The 22,444-nt window shown below is 61.5% G+C and overlaps 1 protein-coding gene across 3 annotated transcripts in view; it reads left to right on the forward strand.

Moving 5' to 3' along the window:
• The window catches only part of FMNL1 (formin like 1), a 61,084-nt gene extending 40,022 nt beyond the window's left edge, over positions 1–21,062 (forward strand). For all 3 annotated transcript variants that reach the window (XM_067556258.1, XM_067556259.1, XM_067556260.1), the window contains 17 exons: positions 2,523–2,597; positions 4,118–4,228; positions 4,713–4,862; positions 5,379–5,480; positions 5,899–6,133; positions 6,778–7,104; positions 7,775–7,899; positions 8,277–8,479; positions 10,198–10,432; positions 11,247–11,315; positions 11,783–11,863; positions 16,820–16,949; positions 17,089–17,252; positions 17,697–17,798; positions 18,184–18,273; positions 18,650–18,773; positions 20,251–21,062. In XM_067556258.1, the coding sequence (XP_067412359.1) occupies positions 2,523–2,597; positions 4,118–4,228; positions 4,713–4,862; positions 5,379–5,480; positions 5,899–6,133; positions 6,778–7,104; positions 7,775–7,899; positions 8,277–8,479; positions 10,198–10,432; positions 11,247–11,315; positions 11,783–11,863; positions 16,820–16,949; positions 17,089–17,252; positions 17,697–17,798; positions 18,184–18,273; positions 18,650–18,773; positions 20,251–20,354 (2,427 nt within the window). In that variant the 3' untranslated portion in view covers positions 20,355–21,062. The remainder of the gene's footprint in view (positions 1–2,522; positions 2,598–4,117; positions 4,229–4,712; positions 4,863–5,378; positions 5,481–5,898; positions 6,134–6,777; positions 7,105–7,774; positions 7,900–8,276; positions 8,480–10,197; positions 10,433–11,246; positions 11,316–11,782; positions 11,864–16,819; positions 16,950–17,088; positions 17,253–17,696; positions 17,799–18,183; positions 18,274–18,649; positions 18,774–20,250) is intronic.
• The last annotated feature ends 1,382 nt before the right edge of the window (positions 21,063–22,444 follow it).

The following is a 22,444-nucleotide window of genomic DNA, read 5'->3' on the forward strand; positions in this document are numbered from 1 at the left end:
GTTCTCGCGGGTGTGGCTGCCGCTCTGGTGCGGCTGGTTCCCCACTCGCGGAAGCTCAGAACGCAGCCCAGGATGGGACAGGGGCATTTAATGCAGCTGGGAAGATTTCCCTCTCAGAGGGGAAGGCCAAGCACATGGGAAAGCCCCTGCCTCAACTCCCGCCCCAGAGCGGCCCTCTGTGCGCTGGGGGAAGGATTCCCATGTCTGGCAAGGCGAAGGGTGCAGCGTGACGGGCAGGGGCTGTGCAGGAATGCTAAGTACACAGCACAAGCTCCGTCACTGCCCTGCCTTCCTGCACAGCAGCTCCCCGCCGCGTCCAGCCCTGCCCCCAGCATTGCGCTGCCAGTGTCCCTGTGTCCTGCCCTGCATCCCCCGGGGCCCGAGTCCTGTTGGTGCCCTTTGCTGCTCTCCCTTCTCCCCTAGTGTGGCAGGACCAGCTTGCCGAGGGCTCCTGCACCGAGTGGCTGCTGTTCCCGCATTGGGAGCGTGAAGTGCTGGGCACGGTTCGGGCAGCAATATGATGCTCCGGCAGGGCTGGCAGCACCCGGTCAGGAGCTGCTCCCAGCTGTCACTCTGTTATTGCTGTAACCCTACAAGAGCGCTCCCACAAAGGGGCCGATTGGGTGACATGGGCCGAGGGGAGGATTGAATTCCCGGGCCCGGCAGCAGGGAGCTGGGCTGAGGCTGGCGGGAGGAGTGGGAGAGGGGAACCCAGGCTGACACCTGAGTGATGAACCTGATCCCTCGCTCTGGAGATGGGCTGGTGAACTGCAGCAGGCTCTGCAGTAGCGGGGGCGGCGGCTTAGTGACTCCTGGGGATCAGTTCACTAGCACGTCCATTTTGGCAGCTCCCTGTATGGTCCCCGTCCTGTCACCGCATCCCAGCCATGGCTGTGCTTGGAACCAGGACGCCTGGGTTCTATTCCTGGCTGTGTTGCTAACATGCTGGGTGACCTTGGGCAAGTCCATGCCTAGCTACGTGCCTCAGTTTCCCCATCTGTATAACGGGAATAAGGAAATTACCCCTCCTCAGAGGGGGCATGAGGCTTCCGTGCCCATGCGGTGGCTTCTGAGCCTTGGCTGGAAGGTGCCACGTGGGGGGATTGGTGTTACTTAATGTATTGATTGTGTGCTCTGAGCCCCGGTGGTGCTGCCAGGTGGCCTGGGGGGGCTCCCAGCACACAGGGCAGGGGCTCCCCTGCCAGGGAACACTAGGGAGATGAGAGCCAGGGAGAAACTGGAGGAATTTAATCGTCCACAACCCCATAATTCCCTCCCCTGGTAGGTCAGCTCTGGTCAGGGCTGAATGGCCAGCTCCCATGGTGCCCCAGGGTAGGATGGTTCAGGCACACTGGCCGTCGCTAACCAGAGAAGTTCTCCATTGTTAGTCAGAGACTCACAAGCCCCATCCAGCGCAAGGCTGTGTCTCTGAGGGCCAGCCCTGCCCTCGTCCTTGTGGCCCCCAGTCCTAGCGCGGAGTTGGACCCAAACGCCCCGACCTTCACAGGGCTTGAATGCAGAGCCGTGTTCTGAGCTGGTAGGGAAGGGGCGTGGGCATGGCCGTGGTGAAGCAAGGAGGCTGCTGGACTCAGACGGACCCTGTGGTTCTCTCTGGCTGTAGCTCCCAGCCCCTGCGGCCTCATGTCCCCACACTGGGTCTCCCCAGCTCCTGGCCTGCCCTCCCCCAGGCTCATGGAAGGTGCTGCCCGCTGCACTACACTGCCTGGGGCTGGTCTCTGCCTGGCCCTTCCCAGGCCTGAACATTTACACCCCCTGGTTTCCATCCCGCTGCAGCTGGGACTGCAGGAGCAGTCAGATGGTTTCGCTGGCGTGCCCCGGCCATGGCTGTGTGCAGAGCTCATTCTCCCTCCCTGGCCTGACTCGCTCCCCATTCGGGTCGTCCCATGGGGCAGCAGTGCAGCGCTTTACCGAGCCGTGGGTCAGGTGGGCCCTGGCGCTAGTTGGAGTTCCACCCTGGGCCGAGTTGTTCTTGATGATTTGTCCTGCAGCTGCACGTGGCAGCTGGTCACAGACCAGGGCCCCGTTGTGCCAGGCACTGCACGTTCCCTTACCTGGGCGGGGGGGACTTCGATATACTGGAATAATGTGGCAGGGAGGAGGAGAGGGAGAGCCCCTGGGGAATCTGCTGCTTCCTCCCCAGCTGCCTTTGGCTTCAGTTCTAGGAGTGCACAGAAATCTCAGTTCCACACGCCCCTGGAATGGACGCCTGGGATTCTGTGCAGAGGGCTACGAGCCACGGGTGCTGCTTTCTGAGCTGGAACAGGTTGTGGCGAGGCGGGTGGTGTTTACACCGGGACGAGGTCGGCAAAGGGGGGTGTCAGTGTAATGATGGTGGTGAGTGACACGGCTCTGGCACCCCAGGGCAGACACCCTGCCGCGCTCTCTGGCAGCAGGATGGCACCGTTTGGGACCGGCTCCCTCTCTGGGTGCTTCCTCTGCAGGGCAGGTAGCCCGCGGCACAGAACCTGCCCGTGCTGAGCGGTCTCTGCTCCTGCCCACAGGTCTGCGGAGAGAAGAATCGCTTTGAAAAGTTGATGGAGTATTTCCGAAATGAGGACAATAACATTGACTTCATGGTGAGCATTGGGGGAGGTGGGGGTGATAGTGACCTGGGGGTCTAGGCAGCCCCCTCACCTGCCCCATTCCCCAAACCAGCCATAACGTGCTGCTGCTCGGGGGTTTGTTGCTCATGTGATGACAAGACTTGGAGGTGTTTCCATCTGCTTCGTGTAGAAAAGGGCTGTTTGCAGCGCCCCTCTTTTCCTCCCAGCTCTGAAGGTGGGGGTGTCCCGCTGCCCCTGGGATGGATCCAGGGCCCCACACAACAGCCATCAGCCCTCTGTTAAACCACCCTTCTGTGGTGCTGAGGGAAGAACCTGTAACCTCGCTCTGAGGCCTCTGCTCGTTGAACTACAGGCAAATCCCATTTAGGGTGACCAGATAGCAAGTGTAAAAACGTGGGGTGCGGGGAGGGACTATAGGCACCTATATCAGATAAAGCCCTGCATGTCGGGACTGTCCCTATAAAATTGGGGCATCTGGTCACCCTAATCCCATTTGGTGTCAGTAGTATTAGGGCTTTTATTGTGCATAGGCATCCTACCACTAGAGGGCAGTAGTTGATATATTGCACTCTAAGCCCCTTCAAGCTTGGAGGGTCTGTCTCTGAGCTAGCAGAGGGCCTTTCCTAATGCCATCAGCCCCACTCACTGGGTATTTGAGACTGGATTTCCCGGAGTCCAGCAGCTGTGTTTGCACTGGATTTGCCTTGTGTCCTCCCACTAAGCGTGGTTGTGTTAAGGGTAGAGCTGGGCCACATTTGTTTGGCAAATAGTAAATTCACCATAAAATTCATGTTTCTGGGCACTGAAATTACTCATGAATCCGGGTTGAACTTGGTGAATAGTTTCAGCCCCACAAGAACCTGAAAGCCAATGTTTTGAAAATGCCTAAACAAACCGTGTCGACATTTTTGTTTCAAATCGACACTCAGATGGGCACATTCAACGCATGTGACGTTTTTCTGGTGGTTTTTGTTTCATTCAGAAAAAAAGAAAAAAACGTGATGTTGATTTGAAACAAAATGATTTTTTTTTAAATTTAGCCACCAAACAAAACAAAAAAATCAATGATTTGTTCAGCCCTAAATAAGGGAGACGGTATTATGGAGTGGGTGGCAGTTGGGATGCCAGGTTCTCTTCCCAGCTCTGCTGCTGACTGGCATGACCGTGGGGCCCTGCTGATTCCTCAATGCATTCGGCACACATGCCGGCGTCCTAGCAATGGGAAACGCCATCTCGTGATATGGCCAGTTTGTGCTGGAACGATTCATGTTGTATCATGTCCATGGCATTAGAACCTCTAGTGGCAAGGTTGCAAGGCCAGACGGCTGCATCTGGCGCTGGTCACAGAATCATAGAATATTAGGGCTGGAAGGGACCTCAGGAGGTATCTAGCCCATCCCCCTGCTCAAAGCAAGATTAACCTCAGATCATGGATGGTTATCTTGTCCCTGCTTATCTCTCGCTACCCCCTTCCTGATGCTTGCCCTGGCGGAAGGAGAGGCTCTGGTGCTAACCCTTGGTCTCCCCTGCAGGTGGCCTGCATGCAGTTTATCAACATCGTGGTGCACTCGGTGGAGAACATGAACTTCCGTGTCTTCCTGCAGTATGAGTTCACTCACCTGGGGCTGGATGAGTATCTGAAGGTAAGGCTGCTCTGTCCCGCTAAGGCTCTGAGGAAGGGGGTGGGAAAAGGGCTGATCTGTATGCCCCCATCCCTGGAGGTGAGTTCACCCCATCCTCTCAACCAAGACTCTCTGTCTACAGCCATCTCTTAATGGGCCTCATTCGCGCACGCCACATGTGATGTACAGCCTGGGCTATTGGCCACACAGCCTGGATGTGCTGGGATGGAGAAGGGCTGGGATAGGCCTGGCCTCCTACGGCTCCTCCTTCCTCAGAGCCAGGTCCCAGACCAGCTCTTGCCGGCTGGAGGAGCAGGGCATTTACGGCGCCTATGTGGAGACCCCAGAACTCCTGGCAGGTGTCGGCTGAGCCAGGGAAGAGGAGGTGTGGGCAGATGTGCATTCAGCTGAGAACGATAGACTTGGTGCACGTGACTCCCCGGTAGGGTTAAGGGCTGGGCTGGGGCCTGGCTCTGAACAGGGGCTCTTTGCTGTTTTGTGGCAGAGGCTGCGTTACACGGAGAGCGACAAGCTGCAAGTACAGATCCAGGCGTACCTGGATAACATCTTCGATGTGGGCGCCCTGCTGGAGGACACGGAGACCAAGAACGCTGTGCTGGAGCACATGGAGGACCTGCTGGAGCAAGTGGGGCAGGTGAGGGCCCTGGAACACGAGGCAGGGAGTGAGGAGCCATTAGCAGGAGCTGATCTGCGTACTCAGTGTGTCCCTGTGACCTGAGCGTGGGGAGGGGATTCCAGGGCTGCTTGTCTGTGCCCGGAGCGCTGCCCCGCTCTGGGAGAGGAGGGCTGCTTGCCTTGGTCCCTGCTGCTCCCGGTTTTGGCCAGTGGGAGGTGGTAGGGAATCAGGCCTTCATGCCCCCTGTCGCTCCATCAACCCTGCTGTCCCAGGACAGTTCTCTTAGCCCCTGCCAGCTGAATGGGGGGGATGCTTGGCCTTTTCTCTTGGGCAGGGGGCTGCCGGCAGGGGAGAGGGGAGGTGGTCTACAGCATACACCTGAAGGGAGCCCACCTCCTCCTGGGATGCCCGGCATTGGGGCTGTCTCATCTCTGGCTCCCCCCCCCCACCCCAATTGCATGCTGTGAGCCTGTGCCCTGGCCCATCCCTCGGCCCCGTTGGGGGGGACGGGCTGAATGCAGGCTCCTCTCGCAGCTCACAGAGAAGCTCCAGGATACGGAGAACGAGTCCATGGCCAAGATTGCGGAGCTGGAGAAACAGCTGAGCCAGACGCGCCGAGAACTGGAGACGCTCAGGGTAAGAGCAGCAGGGAAGAGAGGGCCAGACCGAGGGTGGCTATGAGTGGGGTGGGCCAGCAGACTGTAGGGGTGGGGTGAGGCCAAGTGGCGGGTTTAGGGGGCAGCGAGGGAGGTGTCAGGCAGGGTACAGGGAGGGATGGGAGGGGGCTGATTGTGGAGCACGGGGGGGTTGCTCCAGCACTGATCTATCACGGTGGTGGGGGCATGTGATGCTCCTGCCCACCTTCCCGAGCGGCTCCTCGCCCAGCGTGGCGGTGCTAGGACCGGGCGCCCTCCTTTGTCGAGCTGCCAGTGCCGGGGACGGGGGCGCCCGTGGTGGCGCCTCTCTCTGGATCGCGTGGGCCGTGGGGACCGCGCCCCTCTGCCTGTGAGGAGGGCCGGCCCCGATGCCCGCTGTGCTCCGCGTCTCTGCCCAGGAACGGCTCAGCGAGTCCGGGGGCCAGCCCAGCTCCCTGCCGCAGCAGCAGCACCCGCCGGCGGATTCCCGCCCCTCGGCCTTGGAGCGGAAGCTGGAGGAGCTGGAGGAGAAAGGGTTAATCCGGATCCTGCGTGGGCCAGAGGGAGACGTTGCCATCGAGATTGTCCCCGTTGCCATGGAAACCACAGCAGTCCCCATGGTTACTAAAGAAGCCTCCCCCTCTACCAGCACAGGTACCGTCAGTGGGGCAGCGTAGCGGGGGCTCCAGGGGGTTAATGTGATGGGGTCAGGCGGTTTCCAGGCTGCGGGGTGACCCCCCCCATCCCTGAAATGTTCCCCACTTCCGGGACGGAGCCCTGTATTGCGGTGAGGCTCTGAACGTTGCATTACCGTGTCCCAGCCCTGCACTCCTCCCCTCTGGCCCTGGGGTTTTGCCCTGCTCCATCCCCAGAGCCCCCAAGGTGGCTCTACGCAGGCAGGGGCTGGATCACTAGAGCAAGAGCCGCACACTGGTGCTGGCCCTGCCGCCCACCGGCCGCCGGTGTTCTTCCCATGGTGCACACGGGTCGCTTTCTGGGATTGGGGCTCCCGTGCCAGGCGCTGCACAGGTATGTAACAGACACGGCCCCTGCCCCAAAGCGCTCTCAGTCTGCACCTCCCATCTGAGGACCTCAAAGCACTTTGCAGAGGAGAGTCGGCATCGTACCCTCATGGCACAAATGGGGAAACTGAGGCTCAGAGCAGGGTGGTGACTTGCCCAAGGTCACCCAGCCAGTCAGTGGCCGAGCTGGGGACAGACCTCTCTGCCCCTTGCCGAGCCCGGTCACTCCATTGCTGACAGGGGGCATGGATGACATTTCTCTTACTTACTTTGCAGATCTGCCATCTCCTTCCACTATCTGCCCACGGCCGCCCCCCGCAGCTGCCGTGACGATTCCTCCGCCTCCCCCGCTGCCCCACACCGAGGACACCGGCTCTGCCAACCTGCTTTCTCATCAGCAAGCCCCACCTTCTGAACCACCTCCAGCCCCACCCCTCCCTGGGAGCGACACCCTTCCGCCTGCCCCACCGCTTCCTGGGGTCGGAATCCCACCGCCTCCTCCCCTCTTGGTGCTGGGTGGCCCGGCCCCTCCTCCCCCTCCGCCCCCACCCCTGGGAATGCCAGATGGAGCCGGCAGTGGCCCAAGCACAGCGGCCAGTTCAGGTGAGTCCAGTTTCTGGAGGCGAGTATTTTCTCTGGGTGGCAGGGGTGTCCATGCTGGCCCCGGGCAGAGGGGCCAGGGGTGTCCTGGGGAGATAGGTCCCCTGGTTAATCACCCAGCAGCCATGGCTTGACCAGCATCTTTCACGCCACGAAAGGGCCGTCAGTCCCCTGATCCTGACAGCCCTCGGCCTCCACTGAGCCAGCCAGGGGAATGGGTTTGTGCGTGACGTGGGGAGTGATCACGTCCGTCACGTCGCAGACATCCCCAAACAGCCTTCAGCAGAGAACGACCTGGGGCAGATCTGACCCCTCGACCTCGCTGTGAGATCCTCCTGTCAGTCCGTTGGTCCATCTCACTCGTATCCCAGCCGCGGCACTGCAGCTTGGCTTCGCCTGGCATCTCGCCTTCTGCCAAACTGGACCAGAACGTCGGTCCACCTGCCGCCTTGCCTCTGGTAGCAAAGCCAAGCTCCAGGGAAAGGCGACTGCCCGTGATGCACCAGGCCAGTTGTGCCGTGTGCTGACGAAGGCGTGAAAAATCCTCCTCCAGCTTGGCGATGGCTTGGGAGGAGCTGTGAGGGCTCAGGTGTCGTGGTGTCCCCGGGTGGTTCTGTGGCCGCTCACGCTAGCCTTCCCAGCCCACTCGACTCGCCCTCCTCCTCCCCACTAGCCGTCAAGATCAAGCAGCCAATTCAAACCAAGTTCAGGATGCCCATCTTCAACTGGGTGGCTCTGAAACCCAACCAGATCAACGGGACCGTCTTCAACGAGCTCAACGACGAGAAGGTCCTTCAGGTGAGGCGGCCGTTCCCTGGGCGGCTGTTGCAGGGCCAGGGTAACCGTGCACCAGCTCCTGGGCGGGCGTTGGACTGGCAGCCCGGTGCTGCGAGATGCCGCATCCCTTCCTGAGCCCGCGCGCACCCAGCCCTGGGCCCTACCGGGTCAGCGAAGTGATTCAGTCCTGCAGGCTCTGCTGTTCTCGCTCCCCCCTCACCCCGCCGGCGTGCCGGGCAGGTTGCCTGGAGCAGGCCGTTCAGCACCATGGAGAGGGGACGCCTGGCCCTAGTGTAACAGGCTCCCCGTCTCTCCCCTGCCTCCCCCCGCAATGTGCTTGCGCTCTCCCTCCGTCTGTCCTGCTGCATTCTGTCTCTCCACACACACCCCCCACACAGGAACTGGACATGAATGCGTTTGAGGAGCAGTTCAAGACCAAGGCTCAGGGCCCCGCCTTAGACATCAGCACCCTGAAGGTGAAGGCCGTGCAGAAAGCCCCCAGCAAGGTGACTCTGATAGAGTCCAACCGAGCCAAGAACCTGGCCATCACGCTTCGCAAGGGCGGCCTGAGCATCGACAGCATCTGCCAGGCCATCCAGACGTGAGTACCCCGCCCCCACCCTGCCGCGGGGCACGGGCCCAGCCCCAGGGCCTGGCGGGAGCCGGCAGCAGGAGAGCGGGGAGCTTGCGAGGAGCGCCGGGTCTGGACACAGCCTGGACGGAGGGTCTGGAGCGAGGGCCTGTGGAAGGAGACGCCCAGTGATGGTCCTGAGCGGGGCGGGGGGATCCTTGGGGAAGGGAGAAGGCTTGGAGGGACCCAAAGCTGAGCTGCAGGTGCTGGCTGGACGCCCAGGAGCTGATGTAGACGGAGGGCTGCGGAGAGGGGAGCAGGCATGGCGTGGATAGGCGGGTTTGGGCGTCGCTGGCATTGGAAGCCTGGTTTGTAGGTAAGAGGCTTGTGACAGGAGCAGGGGCCAGGAGTGAGGAGCAGGGATGCCCACAGAGAGAAGCGGGGGCAGCGACTGGGGCACTGCAGGAGTGGCTGGCGAGGGATGGGAGAATCTGGACGGGACGGAGTGACGGGAGCGGAGGAAGGATTGGATTTGAAGCAGGGAGCCATCACTGGTGTCGAAGGTCACCGAGAGGTCAAGGAGGAAGACGAGGGAGTAGAGCCCTGGCTTTTGGCCGGGGACAGGCTGTTAGGCTTTGATGACAGCTGGTTCAGTGGCGTACAAAGGGCGGGAGATGGCCTGGAGAGGTTCTAAGGTCTTGTCTCCATGGGGAAACTTACTGTGTAACTGCAGCACCCGTAGCACGGCTGGTAAATTCCCCGTGCAGACTGTCCTGGAGATGGAATTGGAGGAGCACTGCAGGCAGCCTTTGGAGACGGTGCATTCAAGGAGCTTGGAGATGAAGGGGGAGGAGATGGTAGCTGGAGAGGCAGGAGCTGAGGGTGGGCTCCTTAGTGTGGAAGAGACTAAGGCGACTTCATACTGGAGGTGGTGAGAAGGAGAAGGCAGAGGAAGGTGGGATGGGGTCACTGGATGTAAGAGGGAGAGCAGAAAGGAGCTGTGATGATGGCAGGACGTGGACACACCGGGTCTGGTCTGTTATCTCTTGTGAAAGTCAATAACATTCTGCGAGGAGGGAGTCGAGGAGCGGACGCTGGCCACACGTGTCTGGGGCGGGCATGGGATTCAGTCTGGATGGAAGAGTAAAGCCGCTGTGCTACGGAAATGGCAGAATTGGAGAAGAGAATTAACTTGTAATGGAAGTCAGCGTGGTCTGAATTTCCAGAGATGCTCCACTGCATGAGAGCAGGAAGTGGATTTTGGGGGTCAGGCAGGGCTGGGGATTGACAGGACAGAGCAGGTGATGGGAGGGGGCAGAGACATCAAGCAGGAGCATGGAGAGAATCAGCCATGCTGGCCAGTGGAGGAGAGGGAAGAGAGCAGAAGTCTGCATCACTGATGGACTGCAAGTCACCAAAGGGCCAGGAGAGGGACAGCTGGGCAGTGCTGACAGACCAGCTGATGACCAGAGAGGGGAGCTCAGCCAGGCCGAGATCAGGGAGAGCCAGGCGGGGAAAGACCAGTTCACAGGAATGGCTGTTCTGGGGAGTGGCAGGTTGAATGAGGCGGGGAGGGTGAGGAGACGTGCAGCTAAGATCAAGACTCCTGGCTCTGTTCCCCGCCCGGCGGCCGTGAGAGCCTGCGCACGTCCCTGCCCCTTCCCTGCCTCTCCCCACGCCCGCACTGGCGAGAGATGCTGTTGCTGGGCGTGAGGAGCGGCTCCAGACTGTTTCCCTCACTCCCCCAGGTACGACCTGCAGAGCCTCAGCTTGGATTTCCTGGAGCTGCTGCAGCGCTTCCTGCCCACCGAGTACGAGCTGACGCTGATCCGCAAGTACGAGAAGGAGCAGCGGCCGCTGGAGGAGCTGTCGGACGAGGACGTCTTCATGATCAAATTCAGCAAAATCCCTCGCCTCGCCGAGCGCATGAACATCATGACCTTCCTGGGCAACTTCAGCGACACCGCCCAGCTGCTGATGCCGGTACGGCCCCACGCGGTGACCTGGCGGGGGGTGGGGGGCTCTGCTGGGGTGCTGGGGGTGGTGACCTCAGAACGCTCCTGCCTGTACCTCCTCCGGGACTCGATGGGGCTGGGGGATGCTGAGAAACGCCACCGGCCTCTAAAGCAAGGCAAGGCGCGGGGAGGGCACATGGGCTGGGGGATCATGGACATGGACGCTTGGGGGCAGCCTGGTTGGGGAGACCCAGGGAATGGCTTCGGTGCAGCTCAACCTAGTTCGTTAGCGGTCAGAGCCGCCACGTGCCCTGGGGAACGTGTGCACGGTCAGCTCGTTGCTGGGGCTGGGGAGCAAGAAGGCCGGCAGGACAGGGTGTGTGAGCCTGTCAGCCCAGGACTGGCAGGGGCTGCAGGTCAGGACCGAGGGCCGGGGCCTTCAGATGAGCTGTCAATGGCTGGGAGCTTCTCCCTGTGAGTCCAGAACCCATCCCCACTGTCTCTTTGGCAGGGCGGCCCAGGAGTGCTGGGACGGGTGGGACGGTGGGTTCAGCGCGGTGGGGGGCAGCCTCCTTTTGGCAGGGCTTGGGAGGAGGCCTGGGTGGGAGCCCAGCTCTGGATACTGTTTGGGGCTCTCTGGTTGGGATGACTTTGGGGCTAGGCGATTGCTGCGTGGGGGTGGAGCTGGGCCGGCGTGGGGGGCCTCGTGCTGGCTGGCTGGGAGGGGCTGGTTTGTGGGGGGCAGGATATAGTCTCTGCAGGCGCTTTGCACCTCGTCTGTACCCGGCTGGCACCTGCCCAGTGGCTGGGCCGTCTCACCTGCCTCTCCCTCCTGTCTGCAGCAACTCAACGCCATCATCGCTGCCTCCATGTCCATCAAGTCCTCGACCAAGCTCCGCAACATCCTGGAGGTGAGGGCCCGGGTCCGATCGGGAGCCAGACAAGGCCAGATCAGCCGCAGCTGGGGAGTGGGGGGTCCAGTCCCAGCATCTCCCTTGGGTTCTCTCCCTGCTCAGAAGCTTCTGGGCCATCCCCAGGGGCTACACTTTAAGGGCATGGGCTGGGCTAGAGGGGAGCTGGGCTGGGGTGGCGGCCTGGCCTGGGCTGGGTGCAGTGTCTTACTCGAGAGAAGATGCCCCCAGCCAGCCCTGCTGCCAGTCGGCTGGTGTCCTGGGCTGCCCGGCTGGGTCTCTGGGGTGAGTCTCAGTGCCTGTCTGCCCTGTGGCCAGTCCAAAGGGGTGGGGTTGGAGAGTGCCCCCACTGGCTGGCTGATAGGTGATGGGCACCCCAAGCCCCGGCTGCCCCTGGGAGCCGCCATCTGGCAGGGGAGTCTGGTGCGGCCCCTGCCTGGTGATGGCTAGCAGCTGTCTCTCTGCAGATCGTCCTGGCCTTTGGGAACTACATGAACAGCAGCAAGCGAGGAGCAGCCTATGGCTTCCGGCTGCAGAGCCTGGATGCGGTAGGTTGTGGGGAAGGAGCCCCTCGGCCCACAGAGCTCCAGGGACACCCGCTGCTGACGGCGTGCTGGGCCTGGCCAGGGGTCCTGACACCGGGCACGGGGGAGGCGGGTTGAGCTTGCTCTGTAGGTCTCGTGCCAGTGGGTGGGGTGCTGGCAACTGGAGGGGGCCTGACTCTGTCAGTCAGGTCGGCCCCCCAGGGAGGAAAGCCAGAACTAGATCAGAGGGTCCGTGAAGTCTGCTTTCACCGCCAGGGCATAGACAGTGATGGGAGCTAGTGGCAGGGCAGGGCACTGCTGGCTGGGCGTGGGCAGTGGGGCCCAGGAGGGTCTGGACCATGCTGGGCACAGGCGCTGGGAGGTGGGTGGTTGGTGCCAGCTGGGAACTGGAGGGAGCAGGGGCTTGTAGGGGGCAGGCAGTGGTGGCTGGGCGAAGGCCTGGGGGGCTGGCAGGCGGTAGATACTGGAGTCTGGGTGCAGGCCCTGGGGGATTGGCAGAGGATTGGCGGTGGTGGCTGGGCACAGGCCCTGGCGGGGGTGTCAGGGCAGGCAGTGATGGGGCAGGAACCAGATGTGATGCAGCTGTGTACTCCATTAGGCGTGCACCCAGCGCACCAAAGCCAGGAATTTTGCCTACCAGCACCCGTAGGGTTGGCGCTTGTGCCTCGTTGCTGTAGCCCCTCCCCTGGCTACATGAGCGGTGCCACACACACACACACACACCCCCCCCCCCCCCCCCCCCCGTCGGTTCCTTCGCACCCAACGCCCACGAGAGGAGAGGGGACGGAGGGCGGGTCGTGGAATGTCTGCGTCACATCTGGAAGAGCCGCCGTTACCGTAAGGAGCCTTTTCCTCTTCTTCGGATCCATGCAGCCGTGTATTCCCCTTAGTGCCTCACAAGCAGTGCCCAGCCCCGGAGGGGGGCTCGGATTGTGCCGAAAGAGCATGGCAGGGCCGCGTTACCAAAGCTGGCGTCGGCTCTGCGGGCCGCAGTGCTGGCATGCTGAGGAAAGCTCTCCACTTTGCTGGCACGCTGCTGGAATGAGCTCACACCCCTTGAGGGGGCGTAGCTGCAGCTGTTTCCTATGCAGACTTGATGCAGGAGTTAACCACTTGGACACTGTCTGTGAGTGGGCTTTTCACACGGGCTGCTTATGACACACACAGACAAGGCGAAGCGTGGGAAGGTTTCAGGCCTGTCCAGGTAGAAGGCCAGACGTCGTCTGACATCTAATGTACGGAGCCGCTGCTCTTCTGGAGGTGAATGCGGCTTCGGAAGGAACACAGGAAATATACCGCCTGGTTCGGATGAAATTGAGAGACCCCCTTAAACACCAATTTTGGGTGCGCCCTTAATGTCACTTTGTCTTTAAAGAATTGCCTGTAAGGTGGCTCTGCCACCAAAGCCTGCACCTCACAGACTTCTCGCAGATGTTATGGAAACCAGGAAAGCAGATTTTTAACGCGAGAGGAAGTTGCTAGAGCCTCGAATGGGGGGTCCCATCAGAGCTGCTAAGACCAAGTGACGGTCCCAAGAGGATGGAGACAAATGATTCCTTGTAAGAATCCTGCTCCCACGATGTAGGAAAACATGAATGGACGGATGCAATGCTGAGGTCACTGCCGGATGCGTCTTCACTGAGCTAAGTGTGAGGCCTGACGACTGGAGGTGCAGCAGGTAATCCAGGATGTCCTGGAGACAAGCCAACGTCGGCTGAACTCTGGGGGCCAATGACCATGCTGAAAAATGCTTTCATTTTGCCGAATAGGCCATTCTGGTCGAAGGCTTTCTGCTCTTGAGTAGGACCTGTCGAGTAGCCACCGAACGTTGCTCTTCATTCGGGCACAGAGCGGCCATGCAGTGAGATGCAGGGAGTTGAGCGTGGGATGCAAAGTGCGACCCTGGTTCTGAGTGAGCAGGTCGGGCTGGAGGGTGGTGAAGCACTGGAATGGGTTACGAGGGAGGTGGTGGAATCTCCGTCCTTACGGGTTTTTAAGGCCTGACTGGGATGGTTTAGTTGGGGTCAGTCCTGCTTTAAGCAGGAGGTTGGACTAGATACATCCTGAGGTCCCTTCCAACCCTCATCTTCTAGGATTCTATGAACCTTCTATGGAGAGGAAGGGATGTGGGAGGCTGAACTGACAATGCAGAAAGGTCAGGAAACCAACACTGCCTCCGCCATGCCAGGGCAAAGAGGATGAGCTTGGCCCAATCCGCTTTCAGCTGGAGGACGACATGTGGAATGACCGGGGTCAGAGGAGAACCATATAGGAGAGCCAGTTGCCAGCTGAAGTGGAAGGCATGGGCCAGGGAGCCCGGACAGAGCTCCCCTCCAAAGCAGGACAGACAGCGTTGTCCATTATAACGAACCGGTCGATTGCTGGGATGCCCCGAGCGGTGAAAATGACCCACAGAACACTGGGCTTCAGGGACCAGTCGTGACTCAGGGAAAAATTCCCCGAGGGGGTCCGCGAGGTGGTTCTGGACTCTGGGCAAGTGGCCAGCTGGCAGGGGGATACTCTGCTCAGTGCAGAACTGGCACAGCCTGATCGCCTTGTGGAAGAGCCCCCTGGCGTGTGCTCCCCCTACCTGTTCACATCCTACATCTCGTGATATTGGCAGTGAGCATGCAAACCACCGAGCCCCTGGCACCGGCTAGAAAAGCATGCCAGGCGTTGTAAATGGCCCGTCGATATGCAGTGACGCTTCCTGCTCTGAGCACAGACCTGACCTTTGACGACCCCAGCCCATCAGGGAGGCATCAGTGGTAAGTGCTGGATGAAGGGCATGCCCTGACATACGTTCCCCTGAACCAGGATCAGCGGCGGGAGGTGGATCACCTTGTCCAAGAGGTGAAGGGTGGAAGATAAACTGTCCGGAACCACATTTGAAGAGGGCGAAGATGCAGCCTGGCGCAGTGAACCACCTGCATGCATGTGGACATGTGGCGCTGTCGTGGAAGGTTGAGACTGCAGCCCAAGGCAAAGGCGGAGAATCGTCTGAAAATGGTCAGTCGGCAAAACCGCTCTTTAAATCAGAGCGTTTATTAGGGCCCCAATGAACTCGATTTTCTGAGTGAGGACCGATGCTGACTTCCCGGTGTTTAGGATGAAACCCAGATGGTCAAGTAAGCACAACGTACCATGCACATGAGAGAGCGCTTCTTCTATAGACCCGCCCCCCCCGTAACCAGTCGTCCAGCTACAGGAAGACATGGATTCCCTCCTTCCTGAGGTATGCCATCACCACGGCCATACACTTGGTACAAACCCAGGGGCAGGAGACAGACTGAAGGGAAGGACCGTGTACTGATAATGGCCGTTTGCCATGATGAACCGGAGGAATCTTCTGTGGCTCGGGAGAACCATCACATGAAAATGAGGAGATGGCCAGTAGGGACCGGACCTGCTCGAGGTGCAGTGTCCCGGGGAGGGAAGGTGGGAAGGGGATGTGGAGCATAGGACCCAGCGGTGGGTGGGAAGTGAACCCGAACATTGAGAAAACGAGCCAGCCTGTCCCCGAGGAGGGTAATGGAAGGCAGGACTGGGCTACCGCTCTGGACAAAGGAGTCGAAATGGGCGGTCGGAGAGTGTGTGTCGACTGGCCAAACCCAGAACCTGAAGGCTGCTGCTTCTGGGGCCTGTGACCTTTCTGGGGTAGTGGGCAGGGAAAGTTTGCCCAAAGGGGGGTTGCGGGCAGTGCTCCTGTCACTGACCCGGGATGGCGTCTTTGCACTGCTGGTGTGTACACGTCCACGGAACGCCGGGAAGCCCTCGAAGGAGAGCAAAGTGCCGTCCGTTTTCTCCGAAGCCAGTGGCGGTGCCGATGCAGCTGACGGTGCGGAGGCGGAGGGCAGGACGTGCTGCCATGGTAACGTTGCTGGGCCGAAGTCCAGCAGTGCCGAGCAGTTTCCCAGCGCCAAGGAGGTGCCTTGTGCCAAGCCTGCCACTGCCTCACGTCCACAGTCTGCGGCAAGGGAACCTCGGGATGCGGTGCCGCCCGAGCGACCCAAAGGTCCAGCAGCCTGTCCAGACAGCGAGGCTATGGATGTTCTCGCCCTGGTGAATCCTGGACCAGGGGACAGCTTAGGATGGAAGGACAAAGGCCAGCGTGAAAACAGTCACCCTGGATTCGACGAACACCCCGGGACCAGAACCAGAGTCGATGGTCTGGGCTTCTCTCATACCCCTTTGGTACCGGGGGGCGGTGGGAAGGACCTGCCCCATCTTGCCGTACTCTTCTTGAAGGAGGACGCGTCTCCATGGGACCTGGAGTGGTCTCGTGGTTTTATGAGACCTTTTCCTCAGCGTGCTCGGTGGAGAGCCGCTTCTTCGCCTCCTCGTGCTGGCACCTCTCCCCGAGGGCGAGCTCCGACCCGACGTAGGCCTCGGTACTGAAACAGGCCTCACAGCCGCTCAAGGAGGTGCTGCCCTAAAGGGTGGTCTCTAGCCCCCGGATCCATGTTGTGAGCTACATACAACCGAACACTGCGCTGTGACGGGAGCCCCGCTGAAGCAGCGCAAGCACCGTGTGTGAGGGTCGTTGTTGGGGATCGGCCCCCACATGACACACAATGCCCTGGGGGAAACACTCGCCCACTGATATGAAGGGCGCAGCTAAGTCACAGGACAAGGAGTGGTGAGAGCAGAACCATGCAGAGCTCCGGCTCCAGCCCTGGGTGACGCGAGGGAACAGAAGGCGGCAGCGATACCCGGGAAGGGGCATGGCCGTAAGGTGTGAGCACTGCCTCCTGTGGGTGCTGGTAGGCAAAATTCCCTGGCTCCGGCGCGCTGGGTGTGCACACACCTCAATGGGATACACGGCTGCTGCCACTCGAAGAAGCAGCAGGGGCAGCTGGATGCAGGTGCTGGGGAGTCCCAGGGGGTGGATGGTGATGGCTGGGCCTGGGCGCTAGGTTCTGGGGGTGGACATCTGGGCCTGACGCTTCCATCCTCCAGCTGCTGGATATGAAGTCGACAGATCGGAAGCAGACGCTGCTGCACTACATCGTGCGGGTGATCATGGAGAAGTACCCGGAGCTGACGGGCTTCCACACCGAGCTGCATTTCCTGGACAAGGCAGGCACAGGTAGCGCACAAAACGGGGGCTCAGGGCGGGGAGGTGGAGTCCCTGATCCAGCCAGGGCTCAGGCCGGGACCTCAGGGAGGCCCGGGCTCTGCAGCCATGCCCCATCCGTGCTCACGTCCATTCTTCTCCGCCCACCCAGTGTCCCTGGACAGCGCGTTGCAGGACATGCGGGTGCTGCGGCAGGGCATGGAGCTGACCCGCAAGGAGTTCATGCGGCAGGACGACAGCCAGGTGCTCAAGGACTTCCTGAAGGCCAACACCGAGGTGATGGAGAAGCTGCAGACGGACAGCAAGACCGCCCAGGTGGGTGCGTCTCCCCGGACTGGGGGGGCTGGTGCTCTGGCGCGGGCACTGAGCTGAGACCACCCAGGTGGCGGCTGATGTGCTGAGCGGGGCTGAGGGCACGCTTGGCCCGGAAGGGGATCTGGTTGGAAGGCTGGGGCCTGCTGGCGGCACCAGCTGGGCTGCATGGCGGGCTCTGCCTTGCGTTGGGAAGGGGGCTGGGGGCAGAGGCAGCAGGCGTGGGGGAGCCGGAAGGGCCGGGGTTGGGAGGCAGGCGTTAGAACGGCCGCACAGCAAACGAGCTGCCCTTCGTGCGTTACACCGCCCGCCATAGCAGGGCGCTCCCCGGAGGACGGCTCCTCAGCCCCCGCCTGGGTGCAGGGAGATGGGAGCGGGGCCGCCAGGACCCCAGCCCAGACATCCCAGGCCGGGCGTGGCTGCGCTAACGGGTCCCCTCTGCCGCAGGAGGCGTACGAGTCAGCGGTGGAGTACTTCGGGGAGAACCCCAAGACCAGCCCCCCCACCATGTTCTTCCCGATCTTCGTGCGCTTCGTCAAGGCCTACAAGGTAGGGGGCCAGGAGCTGGGGGGCGGGCGGGCTATGCTGCCTTGCGGCCGGTGGGGTGACACTCTGGCCATGCCAGGAGAAGGGGATGGCAACAGCCCTGGGAATCTGCCTTGGCTGGGACTGGTCCACGCCAGCAAGGAGCCGCGGGGCTGGACTGGGGGCAGACTGGACCTGGGACCCATAAGGGACAGGCACAGAGCCCCATGTTGCTCCCAGCAGAACGATGGCTCAGAGCCCAAAGACTGACCCGGGCCCTGCATCCAGGGCCAGTTCCAGCCAGCTCATCTGTTGTGATCCCTGCGAGCTGGGGCTGCCAGGGGGTGGGGCGTGGGGGGGGGAGAGCCCCAGCCCGTCTAACCAGAGGCCGCATCGTTCTCCCCCCAAGAAAGCAGAGCAGGACATCGAGCTGTGGAGGAAAGAGGAAGCAGCTGTCAAAGAAGTGGAGTCCAATTCCTCTAGCAACCCGGAGCCAAAGGTACAAGCCAAGATGTAGCCCCCAGAGCTGGGTCCTGCTTCACCCCACGGCCATGACACCAAGCTCTTGCCCCATGGGCTCATTCAGGATCCTGCGGTGCCTTTCCCAAGAGGTGGGGTGTCAGCACCAGCTTCTTGCCAGCTCCCTTGTCTTTCAGTCCCTCTCTAAACCCATGGTGCAGCGTGCCGTCTGCCAGCACACAGTTGCCGTACTCGGTCCCGGAGGTGGCTGCAGTTCTGTGGTGGGGGGGGTGGTTCTTCTATCCGGGCTGGAAAGCGCTTTGGGGTCTCTTCCTATGGAAGCAGGAGACACTGCCCTTACGAGGCCCCGGGGCTGCGGGCACTAACCTCGCTCCTTTCTGTTGCTGCTGCCACAGTCCCCTGTCCACAAAGCCAAGCGGCAGCAGATGGACATGATCGCTGAGCTGAAGAAGAAACAGATGGTGAAGGAGCCCCTTATTTATGAAGGAGGAGATGGCGCCATTGAGGACATTATTTCAGGTAAGACCAGCAGGGTCTGCCGGGTGCGGGAGTTGAACCCACAGCCTGGCACCCATGGGAACCGGCACTTCAGAAGTACCAGAGGGGCTGCGTAGCCCTGAGCAGAGCTGGAGCAGGGGAGCTGCAGTCAGAACTCCAGGGGTCTGTTCCCAGCTCTGGCACTGCCTTACCTGGGGCGAGCTGCATCCTCGCTGGGTCTCGGCGTCCCCATCTGTGCAATGGGCGCAGTGGCGAGGGTGCCAGGCGCTGGTATCTCAGTGCCTGAGTGTATTCCAAGAGCTGCGAGAGTCCAGGCCAGGGAAGGGCCGGGACGGAGCATTTCTGCCTGGCAGCTGCAGTTCCGGGGGGTGGATCTGCTGGTGCTGTGGGGCGGCTTCTGCTTTCCATAACGTGCCTGGCTCTTGGTTCCCCCCAATCTCCCTCCACTATTCCCACAGTGGAGCAACCCCCTAACCCGGGGCAGAACTGACCATCCCAGCAGCCGGCAGCAGGGGGGAATAGCTGGGAGTGGGCTGGGGCCTCGACATTTCTCTGGAGCATCCCTGCGGCTCCAAGCCGAGCTCCTGGCCTGTGCGTAGGGCTGAAACTCTCCCCGTGCACCTCGGTCTGTCTCTGTCGTATGTCCTCAGCCTCACCTCCTTCTGCTGCTCTCTCTTCTCCCCCCTCCTGCTGCCTCTTGCCCTGCTCAGCTCTGAAGACGGTTCCTTTCACAGCCCGGACAGGCAAGCGCTCGTCCCGGCTCTTTTGCGAGGCCAGCTTCAATGAGGAAAGCCCCCTGTAGCTTCCAGCTGTAGGTAACCCCTGCATGGGGGCTGGGTTCGAGAGGGGGGGCCTGGGCCTGGGCCCCCGGCGGCGTTGGAGGGGCTGGGCTGGAGGAGCCAGCTCCGCAGGTGAAGAGCTGGGGTGGGGGATGCAGCTTTCCTGTGCGTGCGCCTGCCGGGAGCTCGCCTGTCCCCGCCTGAGCTGGGCGCGCTTCGGGCGGCGGGAAGCTTTTCTGCGCCGCACGACTGCCACGGCGGCAGCAGGTCGGGTGTTCTCGTCTGTCTGTCTGTCCTGGCCCTGCCCTGCCCATGCTGCTTGGGGTCGGGACCTTGTTTGCAGGTTGGGCCTGGTCCGTGCAGGGATGGAGAAGCCCATGGACGCAGGCGCTGGCATTCTTCCCTCGGCGTCAGCGCTGAACGGGGACCTCCTGTCCGAGGCCTGGCGCCGGCCCATACACGCCGGGCTCTTGGCAGCGCAGGGTGCCCGGCTCGTGGCCTTCCGCCTCCCTGCATTGCCTGCTGGATAGGACAGTCCCCCCCCAGCCCACGCCACGGGGGTTGGGTGATGGGGCCCGGCCACTCCTGGGGGTGGGGGAAAGGCCCCCTTGAGGTAAGTTGCTCTCATACCCTCGGGTCAGGCCAAAGGGCCGCACGGTTCCCCCTGCTAGTCGGAGGAGATCAGATTCCAACCACGCTCCATGTTTCTCCGGGCACAGAGCTGCGGAACCAGCCGTACAGGCGCGGCGACACCGGCCGGTGCAGCGGCAAGAAGCGACCCGTTGGCCAGACCCTCCAGGTGACCTCCGACATCTCGCTGTGACCGCCCTGCCTGGAGCGACGCCCCCAACTGGAGGCCTGCCAGCATCACTGCCCCTGCCCCGCCAAGGGAGTGAAGGTGGCTGGGCCCCATAGAGACTGGGTCAGCATCGCCGCGGGCCCGACCCCAGGACTCGCACGCAGATGGGAGCATCCCTGCTCACAGCTTCAAGCCGCTTAGCTGCTCAGCTGGTGCCACGCACACCCTGCACCCCCAAACCAGCCGGACACCCCTGCACCTCCGGCACTAGGGTCTCCCCATTGTCATGTCCCTGCTGCCCGGCCAGTGGCCAATTCACGTGCTCCAGGCTGTGGGAGGAAGAGGGAACGTTGTGTGTGTGTCAGCTGCTTGGGACAGGAGTCCTCCGCAGGGGAGAAGAGAACAGGCCCTGGCAGCGGTGGGCAGCTCTCACCATCCCTTCCAAGGGCCCATCCCTCTTCTCCCTCAAGCAGCACCACATGCGCGGCTGGACCCCAGCCACGGCGGGCCCCCGTGATATGCCAAGAGGGAGAGCAGCTCATGGTCTGTTCTAGGCCTGCCTTCCTGCTTGCTGGTGCCTAGGAGATGCTGTCTTGCTTGGGGGACAATCCATTGGCCTCCCTCCATGCTGCATCTTGTCCTGTGAATTGATCTCCCCGCCCCGGGCCCGACTGCCGCTGCTTTAGGGTGGCTCCTGGCCCCACCTTATTCCTTGCCCAGGCCCTGCTCTCCGGTGGTGTCGGGACAGGGAGCCCAGCCCTGGCTGCAGGTGGGCTCGACAGAGCAGTGCTAGGCTGAAATGCAGGGCGAGGCCGCTGCCCAGCCCTCGCTGGCTGGCAGGTGTGACCTGGCGTCCCACGACTAGGGGGCTCTGTCTTATAGACGCAGCTATACCCACCCTGGAAAAAGTCCCAATTAGTCACACTTGCTCTCTGGTCACCCAGTATTTTCAGTGTCTTCCTTGGATTTCTCTGTCCGCTGTGCTGCAGGGGGCGGGAGGGAACACCACGATTCCTGCCTGGGCTCAGGATGTGAGCAGCTCCTGGCTCGGCCCCATGAAGCAGGGAGGCACAGATTCGATGACAATCAACAGGGGTAAAGCGTCACTATTCCTCCTGTCACCACAGGGTGTCGCTCTTTCCCCATAGCAGCTATATCCCTCTGGGCTCTGCCCCAGCTCCTGCCCTGCCCTCCATGCAGGGCCTTTCCCAGGCAGACGAGTGACAATCAGACCACCTGGGGCTGGGCTAACGTAGCTGGCAAGCAAAGCCTGCTGTGCACATGGCTGGCGGGAGGGGTGCACCCGTTGGCAGGTGGCCGCAGTAATGCAGCTGTGCATCGGGTGGGCAGCTGCCCCGATTTTATAGGGACAGGCCTGATATAGGCACCTGTTACCCGCCCCCTCCTGTCCTGATTGTTACGCTGGCTCGCTGGGCACCCAAGCTGTGCGTTGCAGGCTGCGGCTCAGGCACCGGGCTCTGGCCAGCTGCAGCAGCCAAGCATGTCTCTGCGCCCAGCTCCAGCGAGGCCTGGGTGCTGCAGCGCCCCCATCCCCCACCCATTTAGCCCACCGAGTCTCGGGATTCCGCGTCCCTTGCTGTTGGAAGTCAGCAGCTCTGTGCTGGCTGGAGCATAGGAGCCTGCGGGGCTAGCGGAGGCCCCGCTTCCAAGGTGCATTTACCACGGTGCTAGGCCCCTTCTCACCCTGCTTCAGGCTCACAGCTGCCATAGATCCTCGTGCTCGGCCAGCCCTAGTTGTATGCCAGCGCCGTGATCGCTTCCTGCTGTAATTAAGAGGCAACATGCCAGCTTGCTTGGCCTCACGCTCACATGCTTGTCGCTGCAGGTGGGGGGGAGGCGGGGGGATGAATGTGTAACTTATACAATGCCTTTAAGCAAAAAGCTGTAAAGAAACAGGCCCTGCGACTTTGTATACATTATTTTTATATGCTGCCGGGGCAGGGCCTGGTTTAATCCAAAGCAGATCTTGCAATAAATCCACTCCGGATACAGCACCTGGCTGCTACAATGAGCTGTGGAGCCCGCTCTGCCGGCCTCCTGCGGGAGGGGCTGAAAGGTCACTATCTTCCACTGGTGCATGCAGGGCTGGGGTG

The sequence above is a fragment of the Emydura macquarii genome, unplaced genomic scaffold (assembly GCF_026122565.2).
Source record: "Emydura macquarii macquarii isolate MOO-44397 ecotype Brisbane River unplaced genomic scaffold, CSIRO-AGI_Emac_v2 contig_1692, whole genome shotgun sequence".
Classification (NCBI taxonomy): Eukaryota; Metazoa; Chordata; order Testudines; family Chelidae; genus Emydura; species Emydura macquarii.